At 49.0% G+C, this 17,316-nt stretch overlaps 3 protein-coding genes across 3 annotated transcripts; all 3 read left to right on the forward strand.

Moving 5' to 3' along the window:
• Positions 1-6,115: 6,115 nt before the first annotated feature.
• On the forward strand, positions 6,116-8,146 carry GDF9 (growth differentiation factor 9). Its single transcript, XM_057415855.1, has 2 exons — positions 6,116-6,515; positions 7,073-8,146. Exons 1-2 carry the CDS (start codon positions 6,116-6,118, stop codon positions 8,023-8,025), a joined length of 1,353 nt encoding a protein of 450 aa, XP_057271838.1. The 3' UTR covers positions 8,026-8,146.
• A 1,237-nt stretch (positions 8,147-9,383) lies between these two features.
• On the forward strand, positions 9,384-9,978 carry LOC130602708 (cytochrome b-c1 complex subunit 8). Its single transcript, XM_057415852.1, has 2 exons — positions 9,384-9,583; positions 9,762-9,978. Exons 1-2 carry the CDS (start codon positions 9,430-9,432, stop codon positions 9,854-9,856), a joined length of 249 nt encoding a protein of 82 aa, XP_057271835.1. The 5' UTR covers positions 9,384-9,429; the 3' UTR covers positions 9,857-9,978.
• A 3,333-nt stretch (positions 9,979-13,311) lies between these two features.
• Positions 13,312-15,271, forward strand: LEAP2 (liver enriched antimicrobial peptide 2). The gene is made up of 3 exons (XM_057415869.1): positions 13,312-13,679; positions 14,075-14,214; positions 15,057-15,271. Exons 1-3 carry the CDS (start codon positions 13,623-13,625, stop codon positions 15,091-15,093), a joined length of 234 nt encoding a protein of 77 aa, XP_057271852.1. The 5' UTR covers positions 13,312-13,622; the 3' UTR covers positions 15,094-15,271.
• Positions 15,272-17,316: the final 2,045 nt, after the last annotated feature.

The following is a 17,316-nucleotide window of genomic DNA, read 5'->3' on the forward strand; positions in this document are numbered from 1 at the left end:
CGACGGAGCCCGCCGGTGGCCGGGGACGGCGCCGGGCAGGGCCCTGCCCAGGGGGAGGCACGGAGGAGGGGTCAGGATAATGAAGCTGAACCAGCGCTGGGGAGAGGGGGGCAAAGCCCCGCAAGGGTCCCAGAACCATCCGTTAACGGGAAGGGACCTCAGGGACCATCTGGTCCGACTTTCCCACTGGGAGCATGACCTAGAGGAGATGTCCCAGCACCCTGTCCAGCCAGATCCTAAGTGTCCAGCTGGGGAGCCCACCAGTTCCCCAGGGAGATTATCCCAGGCGCTGATTGTTCTCATTAGGAAGAAATTTCCTCTTATATCCAACCGGAATCTCCCCAGGAATAACTTGTGCCCGTGACCCCCATCTCTGCCATATGACTCCAGCCCATGCACATCTTTTCCATGCAGTAAGGACCAACTGCACACATATTTCAGTTGTGGCCTGACAATGACATCTTTATCTCTGCTGGCAATGCCCTTGTAGACATAAGCCACCATTCCACTGGTTTTGTTGGACCAGGGAAAAGGAATCCCAGCTCAGCTCCCCACACCACACAGACTGGATGGGATTTCACTGCTGGCCACGGCCTTCAGGGCACAGAATCTATTCCCAGGACAGAACCACTTCAGTTGGAAAAGACCCTTAAGAGCATCACCTTTAACCCAACGCAGCCACACACCAGGAGTGCATCCACATAGGAAACATAAGAGCAGAGAGACTGGAAAAGAAAATAACCCTGGGATTTATTTTCCTGCCATTTTAAGAAGCTCAATTGTACTTGTGTTTCTCTCACTCAGGGTCACACAAGGACTCACGTTTTAACCCTGGCTGACAGTCATGGAATAAACAAGACCCCCAAGCCAAAACCCACCATTTCCCAGCCCTAATGGAACCCCACAGCAGAGGCACTGTGACAACAGCCAGAACTGGTAGTTTATTTAGGAGCAATAAGAATATCGCTGTAAAATGAGGACTCGCAGGCAGGAGACAGCGCCTTACCTGAGCTGAGGGCACAGCAGCAGGCACTCTGTTGCTCACCGCTATGATTCTTCAGGGCTTTCTTTGCTCTCCAGCTTGCACACAAGAGCTCGCCAGGCAGGAGAATGCACCAGGGAAGCTGGAAAGGATAACAAGCAGCTTAGCAAACTCCACTCCCCAGCAGCACGCCACAGCAAGAGGCACGACATCCAGTATCAGATCCCAGTTTCCGGGTTTTAATATAGCTTGTTCCAAATACTTTCTTTCTGCCTTTCTGGGTAAAAGAGGAGGGAGAGAACTGCAATCCTGCCTGCATGGTCATGAAGTGAAGGGAATAAACCAGCCAACACAAAAAGCCCACCTAACTTCCACCAACTCCCATTTTCTCACTGAGCCTTTCTAGATACCTGCAGCATCCAATACATACCTGACTGTAGGACTGCGTAACTTCACCTCACACCTAAATGAAACAAACCATAAGATGTTTTCAAAGCAGCACATCACCACCTCCAGCCTTTCCCCTTAGCAAAGAACATGTACCAGGCTGCCCCACACTTTATATAGAGCACGCAGCTGGGGAATGGATCATCACATCACAGAGCAGGTGAAAACTATTCACCCACACGTGGAGGAAGGCCGAAAGGCAAGGAGGGAATGACAAAGCCCAGCCCTGACAGCAGCACCCATCAGCCTGGATTAAATGCAGTCACAAACTTGACCTGAAAGCCACGGTTCATAGATGTACACGCACAGCACCTCCCTGTAACAGCAACAGCAAAGAAACGACAGCTCTCTTCATTAACCTCAGTGGGTTTATTTCTATAAAATATTAACTATATTAAGACTACTTCATCAAGCTTCCACGTGGGCAATTGTATTTGGAAGTCTGCACAAAACCTGCCCTGTTAATGGCTTTTAAAAGACCTACATGAAGTAAGTCAGTGGCACAGATTTGCAGACAGTGCCTACCGAAACCTTAACCCAGAGAGTTTCCCATACACCTACTAGATGCTGGACCACCTAAACCAACATAAATGGAGGGGTGCTCTGTGGAAGGGGCTTGCTCTGCCACCCACAGTGGAGGTTATTTTTTGTTATCTTTATTTGTTCTTCAGGAATATCTGATTACAAGGAGAACCCTTCTGGTTTTCCGTGTGATATCTGCTTAGGAGGTGAAACTGAGTGCCAGACTTCAGCCCTGAATATCTGCCTTCCTCCCCAGTCTTCACATGGATGATGAGAAGTGACACACGGATGAGTTGTCAATTAAACTCTTGATACAGAGAGCTCTAAAAAGCACTCCAGAAGCAAGCACCATCCTGATAGGAACACTGAAGAGGTCTGATGAAGATACCACAGCAATACCCAACGGCCACCAGCAGCCTGGCAGCAAGGAAAACCAGGCTCGTTTTCCATGGCCAAGTGGGCCTGTCAGTTAATCAGTTGTTCTCACAACAGGGGAAGCACCAATGCACTCCCCCCTCCCATGGGCACAGCTTCCACTGCTAACCTGTTACATTTTCAACCATCATCTCCGTGCTGCCCCTAATGCTACAGCAGCAATGATCTCCTGTAATCTTCTTTAAATCCCTAAAACTCTACTCTTCTATCACGCTGTCAAAGATAACTGTTTGTGTGCCAAGTCCCTTCTCTTGTCCTCTACTGCGATTACAAACTCTCTGGGCAGTTTAGCCTGCGTTTATGCAGCACACAGGAAAATGGGCTCATGGTCCATTGGGGGATTTATAGGTTCTATAAGTAATGGTAATAGAGTGATGGTAAATTACAGCATAAGGAAAATAAGTGATACATGCAAAACTGCCTAGGTAGCAGGAGAAGCAGTCTGCAGGAAAAGGGGAATTCACAAACCATCCCTTGGTGCCCCAGCTTACGTCTGTGCCTAGGCCATTTCAGTTCCTTCCCAAGCTCTTGACATTTAAGCCTGGAAAGCGAGTCTTCCCTGGGACAACTACAAGGGTGATAAATGGGAATGAATCTAATCTACTGGGTCTGTGGAAAACAGCTGGAATTGCCAGTGGGACAGCACAGACCATGGAGGCTGCTGTAAGCACAGGTAGAAGGCAGTGGTTAGGAACAGAGGTGCAAATGGAGCCTGATCTTCTGTCTCCTGTCAGTTTAAGGTATTGATGATGTTATCACCAAGGAGATAAATACGGGCTGACTTGAGCACAGGCTGCTATCGTCAGTGATAAAAAATATCTCTGTTTTACACTGCAGTCATAAAACCCAATGGTAGGCAGGTTTTTAGCTCTGATCCTGTCCTGTCAAACAACGACATATGTATATATGCGTGTGATCTTTCTGGTTCCTGGCAGGAAGAAGCTATTAGAAGTATTTCTTCTTCTTAAGCTGTTAGGGACCGCTCCAGCTCACGTGTGTGGAGCAGACACGCAGCTCAGCTGTGCTCTGCAGGGGCAGTTAGTGAAGTTTCTGCCCCGTTATTAATGGGCCCTGCAGAGAGCACCTGATGCTTCTGGTATTTCAAAGTCCACTGAATCAGCTCAGCGGCCAAAATGAAACCACTGTGTTTATCGGGGCATAACAGCTATAGCTGTGATTAATGCTCCTGCTGCCTTGTGGAAACAAACAGATGTCATTAGCTCGCTAAGGGCAAAGCTACACATTCTTCACCTCTGCTTTAGAGCAATGTAAAAATCAGTGTTTGTTTGAAACTCAGTGTTTCCCCAGGGAAAGAAACAGTTTCTGCTGCAACAGCCTGATGATTAATAGTGAATATTTAAGAGAACTAAAACATGAGACTATCAAACAATCCCCTAATGGTCTGGGTTCTGAAGAGGTTGATGAAATGAATCTACTAATCTCCTTGGACATTGTGTTTTACTAAACGGGTCTTTAACGTCCAAAATGCTTGTGCACATGCCTCTGGCACGGGTGGGTATACCAGAACCCCACTCAAACATAGCTGCTATTTATAACTCTTCAGCAAATGTGTCCAAGCACCGAGGAACCTGAAGTCCACTCACAAGTCACAGTTAGGGTGACAAACTGGCTTTGGCAGTGAGTGCGGCTTAAAGGGCTCTCCCTTTCCTCCTTCATTCCCTCCCCAGCTCCCCTGCAAGTCACAAGGCTTCAATTCTGCACACAGGGATTGTTGTAGCTGTGTTGGATCAGTAAATCTGTCCAGGAGAACTGGGCTTCAGAAGAGGACAGTCAATGGCAGCATAAACTCCAGCCTTCTCCCTCTTTGTTACAGGCTACTGCAGAGCAAAGGAAGTCTGATTTATTAGAAGCTGCTCAGGAATATAAATACATCCATGGGAAGATTTTAAGCCTCTACTAACATTGAGATTTACTAACTCTGCATTTCTACAGCCATCCTCAGAGCATTTCAGTTCCTCTTTATGCCCTGAAAATGATCCCATTTTCTAAAGGGTGGAGCAGCCCACACACCAGAGTCAAATCAACCAGATCCGCTTCCACAGGTCTAGACCAACCAACTAAACCTCACCCATAACATCCTTTGAAAGCCTCCCCAGCATCTAACCCAGCCAGACACCAGGATGAAGGAAAATAAACTAAGAAGCACTATGCCTGACAACGAGATGAGGAGCAGTGGTGCTGGTGGTCCCCTGCCATCACCACAGCAGCTCCCAGCCCTGGCCAACAGAGCATGAAGCAGTTTGTTTTTGGTTTCTCCCTGTCATTACAGCTGGGAAAGGTGCCCTAAAGACTGGTTCAAGCTGGATGTGTTTGGACTTTGACTTCTCTGCTTAGGTTTCCAACAAGACGGCTAATGAATGCGGATGAGTTTTATGACCAGGCCACTAGGCTGTGCAGGGATATCTCGGTCAGGGCTGGGTTTAAGCCTACAGTTAAATTGTGTCCTCTCATGAACTTAGCAGTCTACTCAGTTTTCAAAAGCTACATGTTTAGCAATAGCCTCTTCAATCCAGTGTGTATACAGAAATATCTAAGGCTGCTCTGGCACTCACCACACTGAATGCTAGTTCAGGATTTGCTATGCCTTTAGCACCCACAAGTACCCCTCCTGTCCTGTTGAGCCCTGAATTGTTCAAGATAGGCCTAATTGTTCTCAGCTTGTCCAGTGGTTTCAGCAAGGTAAAGCAAATACTTGCTTTTTGTTGGATTATTTTCCTACCATTTCAGCTCCCTGGCTGGACCCACCACGGGATCTAAAGACATCAAAGATCAGTGTGAAGGAGAGAGCAGGAATGCACGTGTGGAAAAGGGCAGGGTTAGAGGGCAGCTGAAACTGTTGTGGAACAGCAGAACTACACTTGTTTGAAACTAACACAAAGTGGGACTAATCCACAACACTCTCAGACCAGCAATCTGTACTCAGAAGCCTCAGAATGGGAAAGCTGGATGATGAGTGCCACTTCACCAGATCACTGAAAGCAGAGCTCTAATCAAAACCAACTGCCATGAAAACACATCCCTAATGGAATAAAACTGAAGCCATCCTTTTAGTTCTGCTCAGCTACAGGAGTTTGGGAGGATTTCTGATGCAACCAACATTGCTCTATTTGGAGCACACTCCACAGATACTGACACTGAAAAAGCACTCTGCTTTCTGGATGCCTCGCCTCAGACTGGAGGCAAAGATGTGCTGTGTGCTGGGGCGATGGTACTGGCCTCATAGTTACTTCTCTCTCAAGTGGATATCGCGATCTATAGAGAAGGAAATGTGAGGAATACATTAACAGAAAATGAAACCCAGCTCCTTCAATTACCTTATTACTGCTAAACCCAGTAAGATTAACGTTATATACCTTATCCCCAAACAAGCACGGATTTAGTTAGACCAGCTGATGCTAACTTGTCTGCCCAGCTCCCTCTGGAGGCTGCCACTCACTGTAGCTTTTTAATTCACCCTGTAAAAAAGGTTAACTCTCCCAGTAAGCGTTTTGATTGTAATGATGCTTTCATGGGCAAAGGCTTCAGCCTAAACGCAGCCAATACGGGGTTTAAGTAGCCAGCTGCGGATCTTTGTCTTTGGTTTCTAATCAGAAAGAAGCCTCCCTCCCATTCTACAGCTGCAACAGATATAAGGGATCAGGCTCAGGAGCTCTCTTTTAACTTGAACGTTTTAGGGGAGGCACTGTTTTGGCTGTGACCCTAAAGAGCATGGCAGGTACCTGGAGAATTTGTGTTTGCTTCTACTGCTGCCTTCACTGGCTTTCTTTTAGCATCCAGGGCTCCCCTCACTCCCGGGCACGCGGAGCCTCTGAGGACACCAGCAGCGAGCTCAGCCCATTGCTGTGGCTGCCCAGAGGTGCGAGACGGGGCTATGCCCTCCTGCCTCCCCTCCTCAAGGTGCTGTCGGATCGGGACCACCAGGGCTGGGAAAGCGAGGTCCCCAGGCTGCAGCCGGACTCCAGAGCCCTTCGCTACATGAAGAGGCTGTATAAGATGTCTGCTACCAAGGAGGGAATCCCAAAGGCTAACAAAAGCCACCTCTATAACACTGTCCGGCTTTTCACTCCGTGTTCTGAATGCAAGCAGCACCCCAGGGACCTGATGAAAGGTAGGTGTGCAGGGACAGGAGCTGATGAGGTTTAAATGGGGGGTTCTATGTGTTCTGTGCTTGCAGCGTAACATAAAATGTCTTATTTTTAGAGCTGTTGGTATTTTAGTCTGGGGGCTTTGCTCTTAAACTGCAGGAGTTTTTCATAACCTGCTTCTTGCTGAATGGCATTAGACAGTTTGGGAAATGCCACACCACTGGTGCTCTGTTCTAGATGATACCGATGTTTCAGGCTGACTCCTCTTGCTTTGAGTCAGAGAAAACTACAATCGGTTCTAATTAAAGTGAGAAAAGTAGGAAATATGGTTAGGCATAATGGGCACCATGTTTCCTTCTGCTGCCCATCTCAGTTTTGGGTTACTCAAGGCCATAAAACCAGAGCACTGTAACCAAGTGCCAGCATCTCCTTGCAAGCTGACTTTTCTCCTTGCCTTACATGTTTGCTGGGGAAGAATCTGCTGCTGAATCATTTCTGTTTCTCCATTCCATGATAGTATTTGTGTCTAGGTGGATATTAAGACTCACTAACTCTCCAAGATTGCCATTTCCCTTCTCAGGAGACATTCACCTGGTGGATTTACTCTTCAACCTGGATCGCGTCACTGGTCTCGAACACTTGCTCAAGTCTGTCCTGCTCTACTCCTTCGACACCTCAGTTCCTATCTCCTCTTCAGTTACGTGCATGTGCCATTTATTTGTCAAGGAGCATGATTTTGCTGGCCAAGTCTGTCCCAGCGTCTCACATGCAGTAGCTTTTAGCCTGCACTTTGAAGTCAGAAAGCGCAAGTGGGTTGAGATTGATGTGACTCCTTTTCTGCAGCCCCTAATCGCTACTAACAGGAGGAATATTCACATGGCTGTGAACTTCACTTGTCTGATGGGTGATCCACAACAGAGCACTAACCTGGAAAACCCTGTGAACATGGCACTGGTTCCCCCTTCTCTTCTTCTTTACCTGAATGATACCAGTGAGCAAGCTTACCACAGGTGGAACTCACTGAGGCACACAAGGAAAATCCCAGTGCGGCCCAGGCGAAGGAACGGTCTGCTTGTCGATCCTTCGGGTGACAGAGGAAAAGAGACTCCACAGGGCAAAAGGGCCTCTCGCCGGCGGAGAGACGGGAATGGGAAAGATGCACCAGCAACTTCGCCCTCTGATCTGAGCAAGTACTTCAAACGGTTCCTGTTCCCTCAGAACGAGTGCGAGCTTCACAACTTCCGCCTGAGCTTTAGCCAGCTCAAATGGGACAAATGGATCATAGCACCGCACAGGTACAGCCCCCAGTACTGCAAAGGTGACTGCCCAAGGGTGGTCGGGCACCGCTACGGCTCTCCTGTGCACACCATGGTACAGAACATCATCTATGAGAAACTGGACCCGTCCGTCCCGAAGCCCTCCTGCGTTCCTGCCGAGTACAGCCCGCTGAGCGTCCTAACCATAGAGCCCGACGGCTCCATCGTCTACAAAGAGTATGAAGACATGATAGCTACCAAGTGCACTTGTCGGTAGTGGGTGAACCCCGGTTGGTTTTACTCGGGTTTTGGGTGTTTTGGCATTCTCAAAGTAGTTGCAGCTGTAATGAAGCGAATAGCGTTTGTGTAGTTCTCATAGCTCTACAGAATCCCTTAGGATGTAGTATGGAGTCAGTAGAAGGTGTTTACACCAGAGCACTTATTTTTGTAGCCACTCGGCCTTTCTGGAATGTGCAATGAAATGTAAACAATACCTTTTTATTGGAATAATTTTGCATTTAAAATGGGGAAGAGACTTCAACTACCAGATGTCTATTTTAAGCTGTTTTCTTATAGATTCAAAAAGAGAAATAAATGCCGATCTTGCATACCACTTACATTCAATGCCTTTGAACTCTCATTTGCATTTGAACCCTCCCCGCTAAGGGGATTCATAGAATTCATAGAATCCGAGGTTGGAAGGAACCCTAAGGCCTAGAAAGGTTGGACCTGATGGTCAAACATGACTTAGACTAGATGTCCTGGCACCCTGTCCAGCTGGATCTTAACAATGTTCAGTGTTAGGGAATCCACCACTTCCCTGGGGAGATCATTCCAATGGCAGGTTGTTCTCATTGCGATGAAGTTTCCTCTTGTGCCCAGTTAGAATCTCTGCAAGCGTAACTTGTGCCCATCCTTTCCCTGATCCCTTGTAAAAAGGGAGTCCCCCTCTGCTTTGGGGTTCTATGTTCCAGTATTTAAAGGATGATTACAGACTGGTTTGTGCTGAAGGGACCTTAAAGCTCCTCCAGCCCCAACCCCTGCCAGGGGCAGGGACCCCTTCCACTAGAGCAGCTTGCTCCAAGCCCCTGTGTCCAACCTGGCCTTGAGCACTGCCAGGGATGGGGCAGCCACAGCTTCTCTGGGCACCCTGTGCCAGCGCCTCAGCACCCTCACAGGGAAGAGCTTCTGCCTAAGAGCTCATCTCAGTCTCCCCTCTGGCAGGTTAAAGCCATTCCCCTTGGCCTGTCCCTACAGGCCCTTGTCCCAAGCCCCTCTCCAGGTTTCCTGCAGCCCCTTCAGGCACTGGAGCTGCTCTCAGGTCTCCCCTTCAGGAGCTTTCTCTTCTCCAGGCTGCACAGTCCCAGCCTTTGGATCCTCCTTGTGGCCCTTCTCTGACCCTCTGAGCCCGTCCCCACCCTTCCCGTAGAGCAGGGACCAAAGCTGCCATGTCATTCCACGCTCTGAGCACGCTGGGATGACGGCTCCTTTACCCGCGCGGGGGATGCTCTCCCTGCGGTACCCCAGCACGCCGCACGCACCGCCGCCTCCGACACGCAGCGAGGGAGCGACCGGAGAAGCATCCCCCGCCCCGGAAAGGGAAGCAGCATCTCCGCTTCCTCTTCCTCTGCGGCGCCGGAGCGGTGCCTCGGCCGGCGGGGGAAGGTGACCCGGCAGCGCCATGGGGCTTCACTTCGGGAACCTGGCGCGGGTCCGGCACATCATCACCTACAGCCTGTCCCCGTTCGAGCAGCGCGCCTTCCCCAACGTCTTCTCGCACGGGGTGCCCAACGTGTGGCGCCGGTTCAGCTCCCAGGTCTTCAAGGTGGTGCCCCGTGAGTACAGCGGCCCCGGGGCCCTCCTTCCGTTATCCTTTTCCCCCTCAGCATCGGCGCTCTGGGGACGGGGCAGGCTCTGTGTGGCAGCAGCCTTGCGTAGCGCTGGGAGTAGTCACAGAGGGGCTGTGCTTATGGCAGTGCGGCTCGTGAGTGTGCCCCTTTCCTTTCCTTCCAGCCTTCGTGGCAGCCTATCTCCTGTATTCCTGGGGAACCCAAGAGTTTGAGAGGCTGAAGAGGAAGAACCCCGCTGACTATGAAAACGACCAGTGATTCAGTGAACACGGATGTCCTTCTCTCGCTGTGTTATCACTTTGGGGTTGTTAAGCGTCTCCACATGACCAGAAGGGTATTAAGGAGGAGATAAGTCTTGTCTAATAAACTTTGCCCTGTGACTTTGCGTGAAATCTTGTGAGTCTTGGGATGCTTAAGGTGAGCAGCATCAGATCTGTGTCTGGTTTGCTCTGTCCAGGGAGATAATCAGTCGGGCTAAAGTTCTGTATGCTCAGATGCTTTTATCTCAGAGCATTTCCAGCCTGTTTCTTCGCGGCGTTTCTCAGTATAACTAACACAGCAAGGGGTGCCTTCAGCTGGAGATGACTTGAAATAACACCTCCTACCTCCCTGCTGTTTGTCTTTCCATCCCTGGCTGCTGCTTCGTCCTCCAGCCTTGAGATCTGTGAAAGGCAAACAGCCCATGACTCGGTACTGCCCAGCACTGTGTGAGCTGGCTGTGGTCAGGCTGAGCATGGACCTCGACCCCAGTGCAGAGGCTTGTTCTTCACCAGGAGCCCCATGCAGGGACAGCGGGTACACGCTGCACCCCCAGCGGGTACGCAGTGCTCCGAGAGGGGTTTCATCACGATGCAGGAAAGGGATGTTTCCTGCATGAGAACAGGCGGGCACAGGAGCAGCCTCCCCAGGGGTGTCCTCAGCTGGGGGGGTTTATGGATGGGACAGGACATGGTGCCAGATGGCCTCAGCCGGGCCCCTTCCCATGGGAGACTGCACCAGACAATATTTCAAGGTCCTTTCCAACCTGGGCTCTTCTGTGGCTTAAATTACCTGGTTATATTCATTGATTAACTGTAGCTCTGCTATTGATGAGTATTAACAGAATCATAGAAACTAAGGCTCTGTAATACCTGAGGATGACTTAAAAACAACTGCTTGTAGTAAAGTGACTGAAGTACGGGACAAAGAAACTCACCCTGTGGCTTTAAGTGAACAAGCTCCACTGTTCGCAGTCCAAACACCTGACTGGTTCCCTTATCCTACTCTTCCCTTGCAGCTGACTGTCTCAGGCTCCTGCACCACACAAAGCAATACGTTTATCTCCCTGTTGTGCTGTTCCTGCAGCTGGTACCAAGAATTTTATCTTATCCAGTGTGGGAGTGACGTTTCCCTGAGTCCATTTCTTGGTGTGCTCAGTCCTGGGCTATCTGGAGGACAAGGATGCTCGGGCTCTTCCTGCAGGAAGATGGGGATTACGCAGTTTTTATAGCTGAATGCTTTATTCTTTTGGGGCTCTTAGCACATGGGACTAAGCTTAGTGTTAGGGCTGTTCCTACTGCTCCTGTGCTTACTCCAAGCACGGTGTGATGCTGGCATAAACAGGAGTAATACAAGTCCTAGAATGGTTGGGGTTGGACAGGACCTTAAACACCATCTAGTTCCAGTGCCCCTGCATCCTGCTTATCCGCCACCCCCAGCAGTTGACGGGTGGCTGGAAGGGTGCCCTGGTGCGAGCTTTTCTGTTGGTAGCTGCCGTAAACCCTCATTTTTCACCACGTTGCACCTCAGCAGCTGCTGAAGGGCAGCAGCTCCGCTCGGCCTCTGTCCCTGTACACAGACAGCTGAACCGTGTCCAAACCAGCTGCTAGACAAGCGCAAACACTGCAGCACGTTCCCAGCACCATCCCCGCAGCTGCAGTGTCAGCAGCGAGCAGGCTGCAGGCTGAGCCTCCTCACCCTTTGCTCCTGTCGCAACCCTGCCCAAACGCTGTCCTCTGGTCCCGCAGGGCCGTGCCCCGGTGCCGGTGTCCCCGTGCTCGCCGCAGGGCCTGGCCTGCCTGGCAGGGAGCCGGAGACGTGGCATTCGGGACGGCAGCCAGGGGGACGTCAGGGCTGAACAAGGTGTCTGGACATTCTGCTGTCATCTCGTTTATTTCTGACCTCCCTTTGGTAAATATTGGAAGTGGCAGCGGAGCAAGCGCGTGGGTTTTCCTCTTAGAACCTGTGGCTTTTTGCTGACAACCTGCGCTTGTCCGTGTGGAAACACTTGGCTCCGTTTTCACCTTTCTTGCCCAGTTTCTTGCCCAGATTGCTGCCTGAAAGGGACATGCTGATGCTGTCGGTAAGCCAGAAGGACACACAAGGATGTTGATCTACTGGCACTACGTACTGGTCTTACCCAGCCAAAAAAGCTCAGAAATGATGACAGACAGAGGGGCTCTCTGGCAGAGCTGAAGGAGCCGTCACCTCAAATCCTGTGCTCCATGGATGAAGGCTCTTGCTGCTGCCGCTTGTCCTTCCTGTTCTGTGCTAGTGCCTGGTGGAAACAGCAGGGATTAGAACGAATTCTCCGGTATCAGTTGTAGACAATAAGCTGGGAAGGGTTTTTATTTAATCCCAGTGAAGTTTGGGCTAAGGGGCAATCATGTGTAGACAGGAACCTGACAACATGGCATTATCTTAATCTAACTTGCCTTCCACGCTGGCACTACTGCCCCCATGTTAAGCAATCACTGAAAATGGCAGCCTCGTAGGCACAGATGTGTATTTGCCATTCAGCAAAAGCACACTTCACTGTTTTATACAGTATCGTGACTTAGCTTAAAACACAGGGTGCTCCAACCCCCCCCCACCTGACACAAATAAACTGCTGGCATTCTCTTTATGCTACCCTGCAACCTCCAACATCTTGTCCCTGGCACGTTGGGTGTACAGGGGGGAGCTGCGGGAGCCAGAGGCACAGCATCCGAGATGAGGAGCGGGAACCAGTGAGGTCCAGGTACAGGCTGATCTTACTCATACTCTTCTCCCACCTGTCCCAGTGCTCGTGAGCTGAGGGGGCTGTTGAAGGCAGGAGGTAACACACAGCTGTTCTTCAGTGTTCTTTTCTCCGGGCTGTTGCAATCTCATTTCACAATGGGAAAAACTAACATTCCTCTTAATGACAAGCTGCTCACCCACATCAATGGGAGCTGAGGCACCCTTTAGGAGACTGATTGTGAGTTACAGTGTAAGGTGCAGACTGTGGCAGTGACAGCCCATTGAAAGAAGCCACAGTCTTGCCACATGGAGCAACTCTGCTCCAGAAACCCTTGCAGCAATCTCTCCTTTTGGGATTCACCATTTAGAGGTTATCATCTTCACCTGCACATCAGGCTCCCTGGGAGAAGAGGTCTGTTTTATCATGTACGACATACATTTTACATTCCAAAACCTATCTGACAAGTGTTCCTTCTGCTTTTTGAGTGCTGGGGGGGGCAAGGCAGGTTAAGTAACTTCCTCATCATTCTTTCGCATACCAAGAATGAGAAGCAGAATGGAAACCGTGATTCTCTGCTCCAAATAAGCTCACTAAGACAAAACTTCCCCCAGCTGACAACCTCAAAGCTGCACACAGAAGTTAAATAAGGTCATGGCTTTTGATCTTTACCCTAACACTTTGGGCCAGCCACCCTTTTGCATTCAAATCCACCCCAGGGTTCTGGTAATGCGCTGGGTAGGTTTTAAAGGAAGGAACAGCTGGCACAAGTGGTAAGCTGAGCAGACAAAGTACAAGTGGAAGGAGGGTAAATCATTAGCCAGAGAGACAGGCCTTGAACCAGATCACTGCAGCAGATGCTAATTTAGTCATTCCCTCTTGCTCCGAATCGAACTTTGTTCCTGCAACGACTGACAGCTGATGCAACGATAAGAGAATGAAGTCTATAAAAATCTAGCTGAGGCTCGGGAAGTTCTATTTGGGGCTCTTCTACCTCCTCCGCGCGAGGCCGGTCCCGCGGTCCAAGGGACAGCCCACACTGGGAAGATGCACTGTTGGAAAACGCTGGCGCTCGCCTTGCTCTGCTCCCTGCTGCTCTGTCAGGTAAATAGAGACAAGGATTTACAGCGCTGATTCAAGTGCTCAGAGACTTACCAAAACCTGTTAGGGTTTGCATGAATAAGAATACCCGGCGGAGGTTAGAGGTGACAGCAGAGCTCCTTCGGAGCATTCCCGGTCACAAAAAACCTGCCTAGTGAATACTGCCTTCTTCTGAGATGTAACCTGCAGTAGTTCCGCCTTTCCTCCCAAGGACTTAAAAACCAGTGTTGATTTTTATGCTTACTTCTGTGGGGGTAGGATACAAGCAATTACACTTCAACAGAGCACGTTACGAGCTCAAAATGAGAAAGATTTCAAGTTCTTCACTTAAGACTTGAGCTCAGCAGCAGCATCACCAGCTGCTGCCTGCTCTGACAGCCACCCTGACTCTCTTCCAGACACACTGTGCTTCCTTGAGCCAACCAGAGCCTCAGCTGGTGAGAGAGAGGAGGATGACACCCTTCTGGAGAGGCGTCTCACTGAGACCTGTTGGAGCCTCGTGCAGGGACAACAGTGAATGCATTACAATGCTCTGCAGGTAACAGCCTCATTCATGATCAGGCTCAGTGTGACTTAGCGTCGTATTAGGTAGAGAAAGTTCCCACTTATTCTCCCCTAATGAGGAATGGAGTTAATTCTGTGCATTAAAAACAGATACCAGGAATAGGGATGGGGCAATAGATTCAGACCTCCTTTGGAAGCAATGCCAACAGAGCAGAGTCCGAGTGCCCCTGGTCCTTTCACTGCCACCCCAGATAAGCCATCTTCTGAAAGAAGAGCACAGCATTTGAGACAGCTTTGGGGTAATCACAGACCTTAAAATTAATCCTTCTTAAAGGCAGTTCTGTTCACTCTAAAGCATATTAACCAAAAGCAGTACCTTACCCTAAATGAATCACTATGATGACTTATGCTCACAGTTTAAGACAACTAAATATAAAAAGCCACTGGACATGAGCGAATTGTCCAACTATGTCTACTTAAATTGATTAGTTACAACTACTACTTGGTGACTGAAAGGTGATTTTGCATGGCACCTACTCTGCACATACCAGAAACAATTAGAGACGGGTAGAACAGAGCCACTTTCTGCTCTGTGTACAAGAGAGGACAGCCAAGTGCAACTCATACTTGGTTCTACTGATTAACTGTAACAGCAGCTACTGGAAGATCTCAGTAGAACAGGGCTTCAGCTGTGGGTGATTTCTACACCACAGCCTGACCATACAGCTCTGTGAAACGCACATGTTGGAGCTGTAATGTAAAGCAGAGACCATAAAGTGAATGGAGCTGAACTGGATAAAGGGGGGAATGCAACGTGTGCAGCCCGTGAGCGGAACAGGAGACCTGCAAAGGCCGTGACGAGGTTTTCTTTTCCAGGAAGAACCGCTGCTTCCTGACAACAGCCGCCGAGTGACCCGTCCCCCCGAAGCCCACCCGTCGCTGTTATCACTAACAGTGAAGTATTTATTGACCCTTGAGAACGAGGACAGGGGATCCAGCAGTCAGTGCATTTAATGTTTCTGCCCCAGGAACTGACAAAGGACTTCAAAGAGCTTGAGAGCGTCCCCTACCCAGGGCCATAGCTCTGCAGCACACTGGCCAAGCTCAATAAAAGGACCGTGCATCCCCTGTTTGTTTGGGTTTTTTGTAATGGTTCGTTACTGTTTTTTAAGGTGCGAATTAAAAACGTCTGTTCAGCAAACTACATTGGTTCTCCTTGTCTCCTGCGAGCAAAGTGTACAGGGAGTGCACAGCTGGCGTTTTGAGCGGGAGCGCTTCGCTCAAACTGGACTTTAGACACTTCTCCTTCAAGCTGGCAAGTGCACAAAGCAGAGCACGCTTCTATCTCCTTTCCGTCTCAACAGCTGAACTCTTATCAGTGCCTCAGATAAAGGCCTGTTAGAAAGGGAGAGCAAACAAACTGATAATACTGATAGCATTTTAATATCCCAACTATATCCAGCGATAACTGGAAGGAAAAGTATTTACCTTTAATTACTTCTAATCAAATTTACTTTAATACATGGCCTAGACTGACTTTTGCCACTGGAGTAGCTCCTGTTTTAAAATAAATGGATCAAAATCCAGTTTTGATCTGTCCCACGTTAACTCGCAGGGCTGAAAGAAACAAAACCACCTTTGATTAAGACCAGTATCAACCAGTGCAGGACGCAAACACCGACTGCCGTTTCCCTTTAGAGCAGAAACCTTTGCTTAAGCACAGTATCAGGCAGGAGGAGAGCCACACACCAGACACGAGCACACCGGTTTTGAAGTTTAATACAGAAAATCTATTTGATATTTATTAAACTTAGTTTCTCCAGTTACAGTTTTGCATTGTACAAAGCATTTTAATGACACAGTAGTTAAAAAGATCTTTACAAATTGAAATGTGATACCCTTTTCTCCAAATATTTTAATTGCCATAAATTTGTTTAAAAATACACATTAAACGCATGTTTCAGACACTAAACTTTCTATAATCTCAATACCACAAAATACATAGAATATACTATACAGATGTGGAAAAAATCTAGTTAGTATATAATACTTTGCTCACCATTAACAGCTTTATTACGTGAAATGCACATACTGACTTAGAAATCCTAATTTTGAGCCCCGAAGTACCCTTTGAAATTTCAAATGTATTGCAACAAATAAAATCACAGTCTGTGTTTTCTTCTTTTAGGTTTTGGTTGAAGACAGATGCCTAAATACTCTGATAGAAAACAAAATGTAACACATGGACTCGTCATGTACAAAGCATAAAACAGAGACATCCCATTAGTTACTAACAGTACCTTTTCCGAGTGGTTAATAAGGGCTTCACTTATAAGTGACAGGTTCAAAGTGACCTTCCCCCACCCGCGAGCCCTCCCCCAAAAGAAAAACCCTTCTTCACCAAATAATAATTTCAAATAAGATAAAGGATTTGTTTTAATAAATATATAAGCACTTTATCCTCCATATACAAAATTTCTTAAAACAATTTTAAAAGGGGGGGGGGGGGGGAATGGGGACACGACGACCAGATACAAATGTCAGGAACTGTGCTTGCAAAAGTCATGCCTGGTCCTTAGAGTTGAGTCCTGGGGTGTGGGATGCCAGCGCAGCCCCGGGGAACGCGGCACCAGCCATTGGGCTTGCATATAAAAACTGGAGACAGGAATGTCCCAATCGGCCTTATTGGCTCCATCAGCATGTGTGGAGTTCCACCAGGAATGGAAATGCTTTCCTCAAGCTTCCAGACGGAATTAAACCGACTGAAGCATTCACGTTAGACATCCTGTGGGAAACTCCACACTGTGCCACCGCATCCACAACCCCTCCGAGCACCGGTCAGGAGCAGAGCTGCTGCTCCACCGGGCTCCCACCGAGACCACAACATCCTGATGGCACAACCAGCCCTCACCTCCCACCCAGCACCGCTCGCTTCCAGACATTCCAGGCCAGGCCAGATGTGGTTCTGGGCAACCTGATCTAGTGGAAGATGTCCCTGCTCATTGCAGGGAGGGGCTGGACTAGAAGACCCTTGAAGGTCCCTTCCAGCCCCAACTATCCTATGATTCTTAAGAAACAGCACCCCGGCAGCAGAGCCCAGCTCCTTGCAAAGCAAGGGAACTGGACATAGATCATG

This window comes from Pezoporus wallicus, unplaced genomic scaffold (genome assembly GCF_028554395.1).
Source record: "Pezoporus wallicus isolate ANWC-B61680 ecotype Strahan unplaced genomic scaffold, APGP_CSIRO_Pwel_v1 contig_9052, whole genome shotgun sequence".
Classification (NCBI taxonomy): domain Eukaryota; kingdom Metazoa; phylum Chordata; class Aves; order Psittaciformes; family Psittacidae; genus Pezoporus; species Pezoporus wallicus.